The 19,965-nt window shown below is 51.5% G+C and overlaps 2 protein-coding genes across 3 annotated transcripts in view; both read right to left on the bottom strand.

The window, feature by feature from the left end:
- SLC5A3 (solute carrier family 5 member 3) overlaps window positions 1-19,716 on the bottom strand; it is a 32,249-nt gene extending 12,533 nt beyond the window's left edge. Inside the window, exon 1 of one of the 2 annotated variants that reach the window (XM_084873626.1) lies at window positions 19,593-19,716. The gene's annotated coding sequence lies outside the window, so the exon portion shown is untranslated. Of the gene's footprint in view, window positions 1-123; window positions 373-19,592 lie in introns of those variants that run through there. The other variant, XM_084873627.1, reaches the window with a different exon arrangement.
- MRPS6 (mitochondrial ribosomal protein S6) overlaps window positions 1-19,720 on the bottom strand; it is a 46,748-nt gene extending 27,028 nt beyond the window's left edge. Inside the window, exon 1 of the mRNA XM_084873727.1 lies at window positions 19,593-19,720. Coding sequence (XP_084729853.1) covers window positions 19,593-19,637 — 45 coding nt within the window. The 5' untranslated portion in view covers window positions 19,638-19,720. The remainder of the gene's footprint in view (window positions 1-19,592) is intronic.
- Window positions 19,721-19,965: the final 245 nt, after the last annotated feature.

Raw genomic sequence — 19,965 nt, 5'->3', positions numbered from 1 at the left:
CGTCCTTCGGTCGCCATGCCCCGCTCTCAGTGCCGCCCGTCAGCAGCTGCGGGGTCAGCACAGGCCGGGCTCAGGCTGCTCCCTGACGGTGCTCAGACTCCAGGCCCAGAGGCGCGGTCTCACCTCTGATTGCTCCGGAACCACAGCCAGAGCGGCCTGCCCACGGGAGGGGACGGGAGTGGGAGTCGGAGCCAGTGGCCGCGTCCACTTCCTGCCTAGGCTTCCACTCTTCACCCGCCACTGCCGACACCCCGGGGACACACAGGTCTGTGGGCAGGCTTAAGACTTTTCCAATTTTAACAAAAACTTCCAGAGACAAGGACCTGGTAAAGACTGAAAAGGGAAAAACAAAACCGAAAATAGGTCAATTTAGTTGAAAACAGAGAATCCTTAATATTTCACATTCTGAACTTCAGAACTTGAGGAGATAAATTGTGCAATCCTTAAAAGTGACTCCAAATAAAATATACAATGTCACTTCTACATGTTTTTTTCTCTCCTTTTTAAAGCAGCAAACATTTATTTCTATATCAGCTGGTTCCAGGCTCCCGCCGATCCCCGATCCGCCAGCACAGTCCCTCCTAGACAAGGGGGCAGCCAGCACATACCCCCATCTGCAGTGGCTCCGGCAGGGAGCGCCCCATGTCACTGCTTTCTCCTGGATGAGGTCTAGTGTGGCTGACCCAAGTTTTGCTTTTGGAACTTTCTGGCATTTTTTTCCTCCCCAAAATATTTTTGATTTGCTTTTGGTTCAATCTGCAAATGCAAAACCTGTGGCTACGGAGGGCCAACTCTACAGTGAACACTATCCAGCATTCTTTTATTTTTAGAAAAGAATGCACATGGAAAAATGCTTTCTTCAGCTAAAAAGCGAAGCTTTTGTGTTTGTTCTGTTTCTAATTTCTTGGACTAAGCTGGTTCACAGTCCCAGTAAACCTCCAGTGAGACTGTGGGACAGCAGGTACAGTACTACGGGAGTGGTTCACTGGTAGTACATTTTTAAGAAAACAGTTATTTCTATAGCGAGAGGGGCATTTGTAGAAAGTATAAAGCAATGGTCCCCTAGTGGCCACGGACAGAGCAGACTGAGCCAGACCTTGAGCACAGGGGTGTTCTGAACCAGCAGTCTCCTCCCCACCACAAGGGCTCCTTCCCAGAGAGGAACCCAAAGAAACACACACACCTGCTATGTCTAACAACTAGGAAAACAGAAAAGACATTTCAGTCAGCTACTGAACTCCTTCCACTTATAATTAGAAATAACGACCAAATCCAACAGCTTTCTTCTAATATCTAGGTCAGCCATTTAGTTTACCTTCCGAACTAGGGTACTGTTCTAGGACAATCTGTAAAATCCAGGACGTGTGTCCCCCCTCGACAAAGAAAGCCACTGTCTTAAAGCCAGACAGAGAGCAAGAGCATCAGGCTCCAGCCAAAATAAATCGTTGAGGCACATGGGCTGGGCGAGGCTAGAGTCCAGTGGCCATAGCAGGGGTCTTCAAACTTTTTAAAGTGGGGGCCAGATCACGGTCCCTCAGAGAGCTGGAGGGCCGGACTATATGAACTACTAATCCCTACTGTAACACCTTGGCTGCGCTCACTGCCCAAAAAACCTGGCGGGCAGGATCAGACTCCCCTGGGGGCTGCATGTGGCCCGCGGGCCGTAGTTTGAAGACCCCTGCCATACAGTGACAGAACACTTAGCTGGGAGGTGATTTTAAAAACCACCCCCCCCAAAGCAGCCTGGCCCACAGGCTTGCCGGGTCCTTTCATCTTGTGATCCATGACAGGAATCCGCTACACCCGCGGCTCCCGAAGGGCCGTGAGCCCTCTGAGAACTTCCATAAGCAGCCGGCCTGGGGGAGAGCAGGGGGCCCCGAAGGGCTGGGGTCCACGCTCTATCACTTCCCGGCTTCCTGAGCCTCCCCGTCTCCCTTGTGGAATAAAACCAGCACCTCACTCCCGAGGGTTTGATGAGGGATAACCAACGTGTCACAGCACACAGTGCTGCCCCCGGCAACAAGCAGGTGCTCTTCAACTTGTGAAACGGTTAGTGATGGCCATCCGGGTTCCTTCAAATGGAACTGTCAGTGCACGCCAGGCATATGAGGGTCCTCATTTAGGTAAGAAGAACTAGACAAATAACGTATCAAATACACAGTTCTCTCACTAATATTTAAGAGGCTCCCAACCACTCACCAACTATCAGTTCCCACTTAAATCCACTTATTCAAATAAAACACCAAGAACAATTAAGCGGGTACAGAATTCCACTTACAGACGTTGCACTTCCGTGCTCTGCTGCGAGGCCCAGCCAAGCCCGTCCGGCTGGTGGGCCGATGCCGGTGCTTGGGACCAGGACGTCCGTGCTCAGGAGACCCTCCTGGCCCTCGGCTCACAGCGGCAGTGGTCAGGGGTGACACTAGAGCAAAACGAGCGCCCCTAATGCAACCGGTGTGAGTCCAGCCCATCTGACATCACAAATGCAGCAGAGAACAACATGCAACCGCGTGATGGAGTCCCTACGTCTGAAGAGTCTGTCCCAACATCTCTCTGACAAAGCATTTCCCTTGTCCCTCCCGCCTCAGCTCCTCGGGTTGGGAAGAGCAGCCAAGAAACCCAAGAAACCCTTCAGGAAGTCCAGGAACAAACTGTATCCTGAGCATTTCAGTCCCCACATCCCAAGAAAACCATTTCTTCAAATAAAATGTATTCACCTCAAAGTTCATAAACCACCAGATTTACTATTTCACACACATATACACATTCTCCAAGATATGCCCATTTTAACCTGCTTCTGCTGATGAGAAGTTTGGCTTGCTGTTTTTTTAAAGGCGGCTCAGCGAAAGAGGGCCATATGGCTATACATGGGGCCAGCTCTGAAGCTCCTTTTATGCGGTGATACTGATCATGAATGTGGAGCAAACTCCAATAACCTGTTTTTTTTAGAGATGAAATATCAGAGCACACTGATTGCGCATCACATGATCTCAATGACTAAGCAGCTATGTTAACTCTTCATGGGAAGAATTCAAGAGGATCAGCACTCTTCACATAAAAAACCGGTAACCAAAGATGATCTAAATAATGGGCATGAAAAATCAAAACCTCAGACTTCCTGCCCTAAGCGGCCACCTTGCAGGCACTGGCCTAGTGCTGTGTGCACCACCTCAGTCCTCAGGACATCGGGGGTGATTTAGTTATGATGACCGTTTTACAGATGAGAAGACTGAACCAATGTAGCCTGAACCAGGTGAGGTGTGTCTGCTCACGACAGCAGTGACACTTGCATCTGTCTAAACAGCAGCTGCCTCCGTCACCACACAACCCTACCTTCAATACACAGAACACAGTGAAGAGACTACACATAGCACACAGGGCGAAATGCAACAAGGGCGTTTATGTACGATCATGTGTAAATGGATGGATGGATGCAGAAAAGTGAAGAGAAGTCCAGGCTTCCTAGGGAAGGAAATCCAAAGGCCCAGAACCTTGAAGAGTCAGTCTCCGGTTCTCACTATCAAAACCCAAGCCGCTGCCCTTCCTCTCCTGGTGAAAAGACAAGTCTCAGTCTCCTGATGCCTGGCCGTCCCCATGAGCTGAGTGAGTGCACCACCTGGTCCTCCTCATGCTCACTCCACATCCCCGAGATGGCAGGTTACAAGAGCTGGCGTGTGTGGTCAGACTGAGTCCTCACAGTGAAATCTATGGGCCGCTGTTCTCACTGAAGGAAGTGTTTGCGACCACCTATCCTTTCCTTTGTGAGGATAAGTAATGTTGCCCCACCCCTTAGACCCGCTCTCCTCTCTGTCCTCCTCTCAGAAAACGGCAACTCCTTCCTCACTGTGGCTCAAGCCAGTCGTCCTCGAACAGCTTGCTCACCTCTCACCACACACAGTCAGTCCTTACTTAGCCTGTTGACGTTACCCCAATATATCCAGTCAGACATCAGCCCACTTGCTAGCACCCTGGCCCAATCACCACCCCACCTCATCCAGTGCTAACTGCCAGCCTCTTAACCTGCACCCGAAGGCTCGGCCCTGGCCCACAGGGGCATCAACTGGCCCGTCAAGCTGCCTCTGTCCCGGTGCACACAGCACCGAGCCTCCTCGGGGCCTGACAATGGCTGTTGGTTTCCTAAGAAAGTCCACTCGCAGCTTTCCCACACTGGTTCCTCTCATTTAAAGCTTTGCTCAAAGTAACTTTCCTAACCACCCCGCTTCCTCCTCACCTGCTTTGTTTGTCCGTGGCCTCAGCACCGTCTCACTCACTATGAAACTCACACCAGAATGTCACCTCCCCGAAGCCAGGCCTGGTCTGTGCTGGTCACTGACATGGTCTGCGTCAGGAACACTCCTGCACAGCGCCGCTGCGCAAATGCTTGTTCAGTAAGTGAACCAAACACTAAGTCCTTACTAACAGGCTAAGTAAGGACTGACTGTGTGTGCTGGAGGGCAGTGTGACACTGCCCACTTCCTCGCAGTGTTTCCCAAACTTTTGACATATGTGTACCCCTTCTATAATTTTGATAACACCGAGTACCCCTCTTACTCATGAGAACGTAGAATTAGGCGCAGCTAAGCACGGTGCAACGCGTACCCCCACCAAACTCTTCCCGTACCCCTGGGGGTACGCATACCACACTTTGGGAAACACTGCCTACAGCATGCACAGTGGGCTCAGTAAACAGTCAGAGGGGGCAGGCGGCAGGCCCAGGAATAGGGCACCTCCTCCCCACCGAAGTGTCAGCATCGCTCACGGCCTGCTCAGGGCGTGTGGACACTGAGAGGCAGGTCAGCGCCCTTGTGCAGAGACGCAGTAAAAGTCTGGCCTGACGCCATCATCCATCCCGACCACCCGGTCCGGCAGGCCCACTGCCCTTCCCTGTACTAACTCCACTTCAGCACGTGCTCCGACGTCACCACGGCGAGCATCACGCCCTCCTCGGTGCAGGGCCAGCGCAGGCCTCCGTGCGCAGTGCGTTCTGTCCACGGTCACTTCCACGGGCAGGACAGGGCGGGCGGCGAGCGCACTTCCTCTCAGCTCACCCCAGACGAGTCCAAGCATTGTGCTGGCGTGGGCCTAGGAAGAACTCCTCCTTCTCCTCCTCCCACTCTACCTGGAGAGTTAAATGTGCCCCACGACAAAGTCACGTTAATAACTACTATTACAGCATTAGTGCCAGGCACCTTTTTACACTACATGCTCAGCTCAGCTCAGCCTCACAAAACCCAAGAGGGAGGCATGGTCATTATTACCACTTCACACGTGATAACATGGAGGACATATACAGGACCACTAAGGGAACCAGAAACATCCTCTGTGAAGTAAAGATGAGGAGCATCCTTTTAACACTTCCAGAAAGATACACATTAAAAAGTAAAAATAAACAGAAAAACTGGCCAATCAACACAGAAGGAAGGAAGGATGCCATTAGAAAACCACCCTCTGCACCTACCAAATGCTGGCCCCGGGCAATGACCACACCGGGGCCTTCAGAAGGGATGAGGGCGGTGCCCGCACCACCAAGAACAAATTTCCTCTCTCTTTTTAAAAAAAGATATATTTTATTGATTTTCACAGAGAGGAAGAGAGAGGGAGAGTTAGAAACATCGATGAGAATCATCGACCAGCTGCCTCCTGCACACCCCTGACGCTCTATCCACTGAGCCAAACCGGTTTTGGCCAAATCGTATGAACTCTTGTAAAACAAAGCAACCTGAATCTAACCAAATTTCTCTACCTACTACTATAGAAAATACTCAGAACAATGCATCACCAGCAAACGATTAACAAATTCAGAAAGTGCGGGAGGGAGGAGGCATCATTTCAGTCATGCGCCGTTTCAGGCAGGATAAATTCTGAGAAAGGCACTGTGTCTCTGCAGTCACCACAGACGCTCCTGGCTGGCACTGCCCACGGCACAGTGGGCTGTCTGGTGGACCGCTGTCGGTATACAGTCCGTCATCGACCGAGACGGCGTTACCTGGCCATGCCTGCCAGGGTAAAGCACTTAAGCAGCCACCGGTCTGGACCTTGTTTGGGTTACGAGTCTACTAACCCTTGAGAAACAATGGAGACACCAGGGAGACTGAACCTGGTCTAAATGGTAAGGGTTGCAAAAGGCATTATATGGCTTCTTTTCTAAAAGGCCTTATCTTTCAGACACAGGAAATATTTACAGATGAAATTCTGTATCTGCTTTTGCTTTACAGTAATGCATCAATAACTGTTTCAGAATCCTCAACAGATGCTAAAACCAGTGGAAGACTGTGGGAAGATACAATCTTCTGTCTCAAATGTATCACTCCATAAGCCACCTAATTACAAACGGAAAAAAGTACATGTACAATGCCACAATGGGGTGGGTAAACCTAACATCCACAGTGGACACACTGACACCCTGTGGGATACTCCTGCCAAATGTTAACCGATGAGCAAGCAACCAGACCCATCCTGAGGGCTCTGCAGCCAGCAGTATGGGACTCCTCAGAGGGCCCTGTCAGGAATGACAAAGGCCTGGGAACTGTTCTAGACCAAGGAGGCTAAACACGATGCACGAGCCTTCACTGAAAACCAGCTTTTAAAGCTACAGGGTCTCACTGAACTAATGATAAACCTGACCGCACACCGGACATTTAAAGTAACACTGAATCAATGCCAAAGTTCTGTGCAGTGGTCGTTGTGGTTAGAAAGCCCTTATTCCTAAGGAAGGCGTGTCAAGATGCCTACACTTCTCTAATGGTACAGCTACAACATGGACAATTCTAACCAACAGTGACCCAGGCAGAAAGCTCACAGGCACTCAGGGAACCATTCTCAGTCTCCCAAAGGGTTACATTTACACAAAGTTGAGGAGGGTGCCGAGGGGGGTGGTGCTGTTGTGTCCCAGGTCCTGGATGTGCTGGGACAGAGCCTGACAGGTGAGCTAACCTTTCTTCTCTCCCCGCTCCCCCCTCGGCTCCCTCAGTGTGGCTGCCAGCGGGAGGAAGCAGAGGCAGGGCCTCCACCCCTGGATGCCCTCGCAGACCTGGAGGAACAGCTAAGAGCCTGCGGAGGAACTGACTGCTCCAGGCCACCCAAGGGCCGAGGCGGGCACATGGTACGTTTTCACTGCACCCTTTCTGTCCTAAAAGAGACTGGACACTAAAAATAAACAATAGGTTAAGTTAAAAATATTTAAAATAACCCAGCAAAAAATGGGGAGAGGAGAGTGGAGGTGAAGCCAGATTGGTAAATGCCGATTAACTGTTTACATTGGTGAAGGTCTCAGGATCAATTCCCAGACAAGGGCACTTACCTGGGTCTCAGGTTTGCTCCCCGCCCAGTTAGGGTGTGCAGGAGGCAACCAGTGGGTCTCTCTCTCTCTCTCTCTCTCTCTCACACATCAACGTCTCTCCCCCCCACTAACTCCGAAAGGCAATGGTGAAAACATCCTCAGGTGAGATCACCCAAACAAACAGCCGTGGGGAATTGGCACTGAATACCCCCGCTCCCCTCCCTCCCGCACTGTGGGCTCTTCCAGGAAGGCTGGCAGAGGCAGATGGAGCCCAGCCTGCTGAGCCGCATGGCCGGCACAGCTCCGATGTCAGCCCGCGCCATTTCACGCAGCCCTGGTGACCACAACCTGCGCCCTCCCCCCACCAAGTCTCTGCCTTGCCCAGCAGCCCAATGAGGACGAAATCTGCCCCTTTCCGCCCCTCTCTTGCTGTTTCTCTTGCTGGTTTTCCTCCTGTCCTAGAATGTAACCTCCCCCCAGCTGGTTACCCCGTATTCCCTCACACGCAGTGCTGGCAGCTGAGAGGCACGCGGTCCTGCGAAGCCTCTCCGTCCATCTGCAGGGCGCTGCACGGCCGCCGCAGGGCTCCTCTGCAGACCTGCGACCAGAGGCCAGTCCAGGAGCCGGCCTCGAGAAGCCAGCGAGCGCTCTTCCTTTCTAAAGGGAGACGGCACTCTCACCGTTTCCGCTGGCGGACACGGCCCCCGAGAACCAGGGTTAGAACTCAGGTTCCAGGGGGAACACATCCCACCAGGCCGATCGGTGGCTCACCTTCATGCCTGTTCTCATCCTGCTGGGCTCCAACGTCAGTTCCTAGAAAAACCATTCCTAACCCAGAAACCAGTTCGGACTTTTCCATGTGACTGAGGCCGGAAAATGTAAACACAAGAGCTTTCCTGGTGGAGCAACTCTAATTCCCCAAGAGGCCAAGTCATAATAAAAGATCCCAGAATTGGGGTATTTCCTCAGGCAAATATTTTTGGTTGCAATATTTTTAAACTTTAGAATTTTCCCAAGGATCAGAACTGCTTTCATTGGATGTCAAAGGTAGAAGACCTTGAAATTACAGCTTCCAATGATTCCATCCTAATCAGATGAAATCTATACTTATAAAAGGGTAATATGCTAATCTATTCTAATAAAAGGGTAATATGCTAATTAGACTGGATGTCTTCTAGACATCCTTCTGGACGTCCTTCCGGACAAAGCTACAGTGGCAGGGGGTGAGGCAGAGACGGCTAGGGGTGATCAGGCCAGCCAGGGAGAACAGTTGGGGCGATCAGGCTGGCAAGAGAGCAGTTAGGAGCAATCAGGCCAGCAGGGGAGAGCAATTAAGAGCAATCAGGCAGACAGGGGAGAGCAGTTAGGGGCAATTAGGCAGGCAGGCAGAAAAGTTAGGGGTGATCAGGCAGGTAGGCAGAGAGATTAGGGGTGATCAGGCAGACAGGCAGAGTAGTTAGAGGCAATCAAACAGGCAGGCAGGTGAGCAGTTAGGAGCCAGTGGTACTGCAAGGATCGGGCCTAAACCAGCAGTCAAACATCCCCCGAGAGGTCCCGGATTATAGAGAGTGCAGGCTAGGCTGAGGGAACCCCTGACCCATGCACAAATTTTGTGCAATGGACCTCTAGTATTTAATAAAGAAAACGGTATTTAGAGAAATTTCTTTCCTTCATGCAAATCTTAACCTGAATTTGCAAAAGCTCCTGGCTGTCAGTTCACAGGTAAGAACACATTCCTGAGACCAACAGCGCCACCAGTGTCTGCAGACTAAAGGCTGTCCTTGATAGAAACTTGGTACCAAAGGTTATCAAGACAGCATACTTCACACTGCTTTCACATGTAAATGCTAACAAAACAGAAGGTAAATAGTGCGCCAGCAAGAGAAAAACAAAACAGTCCACTATTGGATCATAAATTTCCTTAATGGGTTCAAGTAACTGGGTTCAAGTAATTTTTTAAAAGGGACACTTAAGTACATCTTTCCTGTACCATTTTCCTGGCAAAAATCCTACCCCCAAATTTAGCTTTTCACTCAACTGAAACTCACCTTTGAAACATGAACCTAAACCAGTACCGATGTTTTATATTCATAATGTGCACACAGGGCATCTGAACACAAATTGAAAGCAGGCAGATGTCTGGTTCTGCGCCGCACCCCCCTCTCCCCTCCCCGCCCCCCCCCCCCCCACACACACACACACACCAGGCTGATACAGCTGTGCTTGGTATTCCTCACCTGACACATTTAAAGCGTTTTAATAGCCAGGGGAGGGTCGAGGAGAGTGCTTTAAAAACTTAACTCCAAACAAAGGCGGAATCAGGGATTCATTCTGGGGAAGAAACAGACAAATGCCAGTTTATGAGCTTTGAGGGTTCCAGGTCAAGATGATGTTGTTGGGCATGCTTTCTCTTGCAATTCCATTTTTAAGCTCTCATCCACACCAACCTCTACGAAGTTTTCCCAGAGTGGGTAGGAACTAGGGACCTGGAACCTCAGGAAAAATGGTGGGGGACTAGGTGACTAATTCCCCCTGGACTTGAAGGTGGAGAACAGGGACCTGCGTGTTTTATCTGTAATCTGCTGTTACGCATCTAGAGTGAGAAAGTGAAAAAGACAAAATGGGAAAGTCAGTCAGGGAGATGCATTGACTTCCATTCTGTGAAAACGTGCAGCCTGGTCAAAAACAAAAGCATGGTCCTGGCTGGTGTTGTTCAGTGGATAGAGCATCAGCCTGTTGACTAAAAGGTCCTGGGTTCTATTCCAATCAGGTCACATGCTGGGGGTTGCAGGCTCCATCCCCAGTGGAAGGCGTTCAGGAGGCAACCGATCAATGATTCTCTCTCATCACTGATGTTTCTGTCTCCCTCCCTCTCTGAAATCAATAAAAATATATTTTTTAAAAATAAAAACATTCTGTCATCCCTTTGTTCTATAGCATGTGTAGAAGAGCACCTAACTTTTTTCCATAGTAATCCTTTTCCAAGACCATGGATCATACACTCTCATGTGAACTTCACAGATACACACCAAGCAAAACACAATGCTACTCTCTGGATAAAGCCGTCTTTGCCCAGAATCACCCAGAGAAGCGGCAGTCTGACAGCTGACACCAAGTCCCACTGCCAGAGGGCAACGAAGACCTGTTATCTAAGTCAGAACTTAGCTGTCTAAACAAATACACTTCACCTGGTCCATGGTGCTTAAATGTCTTTTAATTAGTTGCCAACATCTTAAAAATCAATTTCCTGTAAAGTCTGGAGTTCTGGTCAGGAAGAGGATAGAAAGAGGGGAGCCCGCAACACCAGGACACATTCCCACGAAGTGGCAGACGGGAGCGCCTACACACCATTTCCCCAGCCACTGGCCCGCCCCGCATTCCCACCTGGAATCAAACTCGCAAGCCAGGAAAAGGGATCTAAGGCCCATGACAGTCACTCATACTTACCAGTCTAAAACACAATGGTTAAGAAGAATTAACACAATCTATTCCTCAGGCAGCTTTGTGAACAGCTTTTATTAACTCATGAACACACTCACACTTCACCTTGCCAGCTCCCAAAAAGAATGAAATGGTTTAGAAGTTAAAGCATTACTATTCTCCTCGGCCACACCCTTGTGTCTTCATCTTTATATACACACACACACACACACACACACACACACATTTCTATGCTTCACACGGGCCTAGTACCCTCTGCCATCCCATACCCCATCACACAGCTTCAGCGTAAAATAATCAGGTGCAAAAAAAGTCACAAGTTACATCGGAAATAAAACTGGATTTAAAAGAATGACAGTGAAGAATGTATCAAAACATCATATTTTCTTGGAAAAGGTCTTATTTGAGCTTGTTGGATCACAGGTACTCCTAGCTTATAATAACTTTAAAAATCAATTAAATACTTTAATGAAATATATACATTCCAGCAACATGTGTTATAATGTAAAATACTTTTAATTCCTTTATAAAAATAAAATCTGAATCAACAGGAATGAAACAAATCTCTTAAAATCACCAATTAAAAGGGAAAATGTAGTTGGTCCGAAGGTTGTGGGTTACTGTTAAGCTGATTAAAAGGGAAAATGTAGTTTTATAATACTGTATCAAAAATGAAAAGTAAAATATTAACTGAAAATACCACGCAGCAACAGCCATCAGCCAGGTCCTATCACTGCTCCATCTGTTGATGCTATGAAAAGCGGCCATCCTTATAGCGTTAGCAGGTGGACAACTGGCAATCAAACGTTTACCGAATACTGCTTAAAATGCTGCTTTTCTCCCACACCTGCCTCTGGTCACCTTAGCACTTAGCCTATCTAAAGTGCAGAACTCAGTTCTTTAGGTTTTCTCTATCCTCAGCTTCCCCAATCTTCTCATCTAAAAAACACATGTAAGTCCTGTACGTACTGGTTATATAGAGCAGGACTGGTGCCCTAGCTAGTGTGGCTCAATGGATAGAGCATTGGCCTGTTGACTGAAGGGTCCGTGGTTTGATTCTGGTCAAGGGCAAATAGCCAGGTTGTGGGCTCCATCCCCAGTAGGGGGCATGCAGGAGGCAGCCAATCAATGATTCTCTCTCATCACTGGTGTTTCTCTCCCTTCCTCTCTGAAATCAATGAAAATATATTTTTAAAAAACAAAGCGGGACAAGAGACAAACAAAAGCCCAGAAGAGGAGGCCCAGCGCACGGTGCCTGACAAAGGCCAGTGGCTGCTGAGCCAGCGCCTCGTATCTGACAAAGACCTTGTTCCAAGTTGATCGAGTTCACAGGATCCCTCTCTATCATATATGCAAAGCTTGCCCGCTTCCTTAGCATGCAAGCTCTCATACAGCTCTTAGTATGCCCCGAATTCAAATATGTATTGAGGAAGTGCTATATTCCGGTTTGAGCCAGTCTCAGACTCTGGTAAAGGAACTTACATAAAAGAAATTTACCTTCAGGAGTCTTTTCAGCAATCAAGTGTAAACGGAAAACTAAGCAATAAAGTTCAAAAGCTTGCCTGAGAGCCCAGAGCTAACTTTGACGACATACTGAACACCTACTACCTCCGATGGCCCGTTACCATCAGGTGACATCCTCGGGGGCAGTGCCCGGATCCAGAAGCAGGCTGTGCTCCTCCTCAGAAGCTCCTCTGGGCTGCCCAGTTCCCTGTTCACTCCCCCCATGGCACCCCAGCCTCTCCCTCGGGACACGAGTTCCTCCGCTCATCAGACAGCGCAGTTCACAGCACTCACTGGAGCAGCTTTCCCAGCCAAAACAATCACATCCAAAGGAACAGGGAAAAAGAGAGTAAAGCTAAAGTGCAAAATAAAAAAACTGTACATACGAACCTTAGGCATTTTACTTAAGTCCAACATATACATGTACACTCATTTGCCCACCTTCCTATGAGCCAGAGCACGTGGCGAACAGGAGCGATGAGGCCTACACCATTTCCCGAACGCACCACGGCCGTTTCCATTTCAGTGAGAAGTCCTTAGGAAGCAGTCTACATGCAGAGTCTTGGACTCTTGTTATTTTTCCACTCCAACTTTCACTTACTTGCAGCCACATCTAAATCCTACAGCGATTATTTAGTGACTCCCCTTTATCAAATCTTCCCAAAGAATCCAACTCTGAGGGGAGGGTAATTTGCCTTCATTTTAACAAATGACACATTTAAATTATTATTGTAAAAACAAGGTTACCTGCCAGGAAATAGTATTAGAAGCCAACAGAATGCCTGGCAAGCAGACAACTCCCCCAGTGCAAGCCCAGCGCCCTGACCTGACAGCCACTTACTGGCACAGGAGGTCAGCATGGCCTCCCAGATCCGGAACCATCTCCGGAGGCCGGAGGAGGTGTCCCAGTGAGGAGCCGGGTGGGCAGCCACCCGGTGTGCAGGGCGGAGGACAGAGAGGAACAGACCTGACCCTCAGGAACGAGTCATCTAGCGAAGGAGGCAAGAAGCACTCACCAGTAAGCGGTACAGAGTGAGAGGCGATGCCGGTGACAGACGGCACACACGCAAACCCAAAGGAACAATCCCATGGAGACTCGGCAGAGCCACGCCTTCCCTGGCAGCTGTTTACAACGAACTGAGGCAGGTGTTCTCGGAAGACGGGAACGTGGAAAGGGAAGGCATTCCCAGAAAAGCAGACACACAAGCACCCAAGGAAATGAGAGCGAAGTGGTGACAGCCAGCGGCAGCCTGGTTGACTTCCAGTAGAGATGGCAGAACTTTAGAAGAGTGGGAGTTTAAAAAAAAGAAAAAAAAAGGCTGGAGTCCTATCAGACAGCCTTGCATGCCGGAATTTACCTGATGTCTCTTTTTTAGAAAGAGGTGTGCTGTGACTTAGCATTAGGGACAGTCAATGAGTATGTGAAGCAATGACACCCATCAGGAGGGCAGCGCCATACAGTGCTCTGTACTCTCTCCTGTTACAGAGGCATTTCCACTGGATTCTTCTGAAGCAGCTCAACAACGTATCTCTTTGCCTTCAAGGAGCACATTCACAACAAGCCCTGAGCAGGTCAGACAGCTGAGGAAGACACTGCAGGAACAAGCAAGAACTAGGAGTGGCATCTCGGGCAGAGGAGACAGGTGAGATGAGGTGCAGGGGACAGGGACAGAGAACCCAAGAACAGAAAGGAGACAAGCTTAGGTAGACCACTCATTCATCTGAACCACACTGAGCTTGCAGTGCCAACAGGACACGCAGGAGGCTCTGACCAGCACAGTGAAAGTACAAAATGCCAGAATTCTTAGCTTGTTACCAAAAAAGGCAAGCCATCCACATGGAGGTCAAAGGCATAGTGCGTACAGTACATACAGAGGAGGAAAAGGAAGGAATGAAGGCAGAAATGTCAAAAACAATACCCTGAAGCTGAGAGACATGCTGAACCTGGAAAACTGGGTCTTACACTCTGAATCGGGGTCAGCAAATTTCCACAAAGGACCAGAGAGTAAACATAAATGCACTGGGTGATAGTCCAAGACACCTGTATTCATGAACTTGACATGTGAACTTCACATCATTTTCATGTCATAAAATACTTTTTTATTCCCATCCCTCTCCCAGCAACTACTTGAAAATGCAAAATCCTTTCTCAGCTCACAGGCCATACAAATACAGGTAGCCAGTGAGCTTTGGCGTGTGAGCCACAGTTTATCAATGCCTACTCTAAATGAGAGCAACAAGGATAAAGCACTGGAGTAATCACCTTTCCACATGCCTGAGGTGCTTTTCCTTCAGGTAAGTTAACTGGCCACTCATTCATTGAACGGGAGTGATTTTTCTTACATTTGACTAATTCCTGCCCCGGCCAGGTGGCTCCACTGGTTGGAGCGTTGTCCCTTACACCAGAAGGCCACAGGTTCAATTCTGGTCAGGGCTCCATGGATGTTTCTCACATCCATGTTCCTCCCCAAACTCCTCTCTAAAATCTATTAAAACATATCCTAGATGAGGATTAAGACAAAATTTTTTTTTACTAATTCCTTAATTTTTATTCCCTTAGGAGATAATTATGTGTTGATAATAATCCCTGGTGCTTAAGAATACTGCTTTCCACTAAAAGGAGGTATTCTTTATCGTGAGCAGTCACACCTGTGAGATTACAGAGCAGGCACCAGATGGAAAACGCTACTTTAGAACTTGTCTCTCTGTCCTAGCTGGCTTGGCTCAGTGGATAGAGCATCGGCCTGCGGGCTGAAGGGTCCCAGGTTCGATTCCCGGTCAAGGCTCAATCCCCAGTAGGGGGCGTGCAAGAGACAGCTGATCACTGATTCTCTCTCTCTTCTTCTCTGAAATCAATAAAAATATATATAAAACAAAACCAAAAAACTTGTCCCTCATTTCTTTCAAACTCTGAGTTTTCTTGAAAGTGATCCAATAACCTCAAGGGGAGAAGACTCAACAGTGTCTGCATGTAAACACGGATTTAACACCTTGGACATGGGTGTGAATGTGAGGCGTGAACAGAGGAAAAGGCAGTGCAGACTGTCCCTCCTGACAGGCTTTCTTCAGAAATACACACCGGTCTGGGGAGAAAGCCTCCTCAACCCCAGCCACTCCGACAGGAGCCGGCGCGGGAGCAGAACGGCTCCTTCTCCAATCACTGGCCGGGGAGCGGTGAGCTGTAACCGGAGCACACTGTAATCCCAACAGCACTTAATCCGCCAGCTCCCTCTCATTACTGGTAGGTGTCTTAAACTGTCCAGTTTCAAGCAGACAAAACACAAAGGGTAATTAGTGAAGATACAAGCTAAGCTATCTGGAGATGGGAAGGGGGGTGTAAGAGGGATAAAAGACCAGCTCAGCCTTGACAGACAGAACAAAGGTGTTGCCACTTGAATTTCTGTCTCCATTTCCTCATCATCAAATGTTGCCAAGTAGCCAAGCTAACTGAGCCGGGCAGCCCGCATTTGGTGCTGCATTTGGTTCAGCACCGAGCCCTCCAAAGTGCTCCAATGCCAACATTGTAGCTGTTACCTCCAGAGGCCCAGCTGGACAGACTCCAGAACACACACACACAACCTGTGCCGGCTCCTAATCAGAAAGGCGAGGGAAGAGAAGGGACTCGTCCCCACACAGTGTCCTGCTTGCTACCTGTTAGCAACTGGAAAATCTGCAATTTTCAAACACAAAACCCAGGCGGTGAGTTAAACTCAGATTGTATCATCAAATTCTTAGCCTACAAAGAACCATTTCAGTGAGTTATCTTAAAATGTAAAACCTGCTTTTCCATATATTACATATAACTTTTGAAATGTTTGAAACAAAAAAGAACTTAAGATTTGCAAAGTAGGAGGCTGCTCCTTTTCTCCTACTAGAAAAACATATACTGAGGGGATATAAAGCCATTGTGCTGTACACACATGCCTTCGTCTGGCAATTAAGCTAGTTATTACTTAAAGCACTAACTGTTAATTCTTCCTGAAAATTCCTGAGCGGCTCAAGACGTGTTTTCCCAGGGCCTTCACACCCCGAAGCGCCAACTCTGGGCAAATGTCACAAGACCTGGGCAGCCGGAGCCGGAGTGCTCTTCGGGGCGGTCTGCACCTCACCAGCCCTCCTCCCGAGCCCAGCCCACGGGAAACGTCTGCTTACACAGCTCTTCCTAAGCTCTCCACACAGGAGGGGCTTTATCCTTCACGTATGGGCAATTCAGTCTTTCACACACTGAAATTAAATCCCAACCTTTAAAATCCAATTTCCAAGTGAAACTAGGGATGTCAGTCCTTCCCTCAGACCGCAGCGGCCCAATCAATGAGTGACCGACCCTCCGTCTAGGGAAGGCCCCGGGCCCAGGACTGGGTGGAGCGAGCGTGCACCTCACAGGCGCCCCCTTCCTGTGGCTAAAAGGGCCTGCCAGGCACTGGCTGGGCTCCCTGGGAACGTAGCCTGAGCTTGTCCTCTAGCTCCGTGGTTGGCAAACTGTGGCTGTTTGGCCCCTCGAGTGTGGCTCTTCCACAAAATACCTCGTCCTGGGCGAGTCTATTTTGAAGAAGTGGTGTTAGAAGAAGTTTAAAAAGTTTGGCTCTCAAAAGAAATGTCGATCGTTGCACTGTTGACATCTGGCTCTGTGGACTGATGAGTTTGCCGACCGCTGCTCTCGTGTGTCCTCCCCCACGTGAAGGCTCCCGGCAGTCACAGGCCCGACAGTGCTCTCTGATACAGCTTCATGCTTTCCAAGTGCCTTCTTCCTGGAGACCCCTTCATAAACACGGCCTAAGCAACCCCCTTCCAAGTGGACCCAGGCTACCCCGAAGGGCCTCTCCCAGCATGTCACTTTACCGTGTGCAGTTTCAGGATTTAACCCTTCACTGGCTCTTCATGCGGCTTGGAAGTTGGGGGAGTGGGAAGGATGTTGTCATAGCTACACGTTACAATAAAGGGTAAGCTGAATGGCACCTGCAAATAAAGCTCTTCTTGGGAGCACTGGTCTCCACCGTAAGCGCACGAGGGGAGGAGGGCAGCAGCAGAGGCTGGGGAGGCTGCTTCTCGGTGGCCACAGGATCCCGCTGTGCTCCGCCTGCGGCTGGACTCCCGGGGCCTGCCTCGGGTCTTCAGTCCAGGAGATGTGCCAGTGCCTCGCACAGCAGCCAGCTTGCGTTCCCGCCTCTGGCACGTGCTCCATGTTGAGTCCAGCACAGGTCAAAGGAGGTGAGAAATGGGGAGAGGAGTGTACACTCCCAGGAGACTGGATTGCTCCTGGGGCACCCAGAAAAGAACCAGACACACTCCGTCTCCCCAGTTCCAGTCTGCCCAGTTGTTCGGCAGTGCATGTCTCAATCCCCAGGCAGAAACCGTCGGGGAAGGGTGGTGGGAATGCGCCATCGCCTCAAAGGGTGACACTGTGAAGATTTCAGATCCAAAACTATGAAAAATACCAACTTGGAATGGAGGAGCCACCGCAGGCTGCCCAGGCGGGACCGCCAGGCGCTGCCGCCGAGGACGGAGCTCCCAGCGCCCCCTGCACTGAATGCACCAGTGTTAACTTTCATCCTTTCCCTTCCAAGGATTGATCCCATTTTAGAATCCTATTTCCCTAAACTGAAAAGCAAAATTGTCAAAAGCAGCGAGTCTTTGTGTTTGTCAAACATTTACCTACTTAAAAATAAGTTGTGTGAAGAAAACATGTTTTGTTGCTGTTTAATCTTTATTTAGGCCAAGGGACTCGGGCACAGCTCGCCCTGTTACAACGTCCTATCTGTGGTCCCCGCCTCCTCCTCCAGCGGGAGCTCCCCATGTTCCGTCCGCGGAGGCTTCTCACCCTGCCCTCCTGTGAGGGTCTCAAGGAAAGGACGGAATGACTCTTTAAACCAACTGTATTGTGGGGCTTCCCTGAAGTAGGGTAAAACCATGCATGCTCCAGTACAGAGCATACAAAACACGCCAGCACACGTCTGTCTGGCAAAGGAAACCCCTGTAACACACCTGCAGCCGGCTCACCGGGCTGAGGACAGGGGCTGGGGCTCTCATTGCCAAGGCTGATGAGCCCGTGTGCCTGCCTGCACCCTGACCCTTTCCTCCCTGAAACACGGGGACAAGAGGAGCTTCAGTAACTGCGTTTCCCGGGACCTGTGGTGTCTCCTAAAAAGCACAGGCAAAAGAGGAGGGGGCTTGAACAATTTCCATGGATCTGAAAATGTCTCCTTTTCAGTAACGCGCTTGTTTTTCCTGGCCCATTCTCTCTATGCAGTGTCCCCTGGGGGAGGAGGGGCCAGAAGGGGGACTGCTCCAGCCACCATCGCATTTCCCCAATCCTGGGACAGCAAGCTTGGGAACACCAGGGCCCCTGACCAGGCAGCGGTGTCCTTTCTCCTCCCGACGGTGTGCAGCCTCCTGGGCTCTGAGCTAAGACCGGACCAGGATCCAGGCTGAATTTCACCCCAAACTTCCCAACAGCTGCTCCTCAAAAGCAGGGTCCAACAAAGGACGCCCAGGCCTCTCGCGCTGGGAGAAGCTAGGCTCCAGCAGTTCAGGCGTAGGAAGTAGTTTTTATTGCACCTGGAAAAAAAGCACGCGCACATGCACATGCACATACATACATACACACACACACACACACACACACACACACACACACACACTCGCCGTTACCGCCTTCGCGGAGGGAGGGCTGCAGCGCCGGGAGGCGTCCTTCCCGGCACCGGGACGAGGAGCTGCCTCCGGGCCGCGCCGGTGCAGGTGCCCGGGCCGGGCCGCAGGTCTGCCTCCCGCACACCTGGTCCCCCTCCCGCTCGGCCGGAGGGCACGGGCCATGCGGGAGGCTCACACAGGTCGCGACCGGGAGCCTGAGCCGGCTAACGGCCCGGGGCCGCCAGACTGCAGTCAGGGAGGAGCCGGACGGTGACCGGGCGCGGCGGCGGGCGGCGGGGTCCGGGCTGCACACGCTGGAGCGGGTAACGGAGCGCGGACGGTTCCGGCGGAGGCGGCGGCGGAGCGGAGGCGGCGGCGGAGCGGAGGCGGCGGCGGGCACAAGGCGGCTTCGCGATCGACCACGGGCGCGGGGCCGGGCGCTCGCGTGTGTCCTCCCGAGGGCCTTCCACGGGACCCGCGGCCCTCCCGGCCCCGGCCCGGCCCCCGACCCCCGCCGCCGCCGCCGGGAGCCGGGCACACCCCCCGCCCGCGCCCGGGCACACCCCCGCCGCCCGCGCGCACGCGGCCCCGCCGAGCCTGCGGCCACGAGCCCGCGCCGCGGACGCCCGTCCCCGCCCGGCCCCGCGCCCGGCCTCCCCCGGCCCCGCGGGAAGGCGAGGGGCGGCGGCCGGCGTGAGGCGCCCGCGCGGGAGGGAAGCGGTTCTGGGGGAAGGTCACTCACCCGCTGCATGACTTTCAGGATCAAGGCCAGCTCGTAGCGGGGCATGGCCGACGCGCGGCGGCAGCTCGGACCGCGGCTCGGGCGCTGAGGAGGGCGGAGGGCGGAGGGCGGGCGGCGGGCGGCGGGCGGCGGCGAAGGCACGCTCGGGCCGCGCGAGCCCGGGTTTAAAGGCTCGGCAGCCGCGCACGCCGCGCGCCACTTCCCGGCGCAGGCCACGCCCCAGCGCGGGCCACGCCCCCTTCTTAAAGGGGCCGCGGCCCCTCAGAAGCCCTGCTCCCCGCGGCGAGCGGCCCCCCGGGGACCGCGGTGCGACGCCGTGGCGCCGGGACAGCCCGGTGGGCTCGGCCGGCGGGGCCCACGGAGGCCCCGCGCC

This window comes from Pipistrellus hanaki (assembly GCF_964339955.1).
Source record: "Pipistrellus hanaki genome assembly, chromosome: 2".
Taxonomy (NCBI): Eukaryota; Metazoa; Chordata; class Mammalia; order Chiroptera; family Vespertilionidae; genus Pipistrellus; species Pipistrellus hanaki.
Note: the sequence above shows the minus strand (reverse complement) of the source record. Positions and strands in the feature narration are given on the sequence as shown.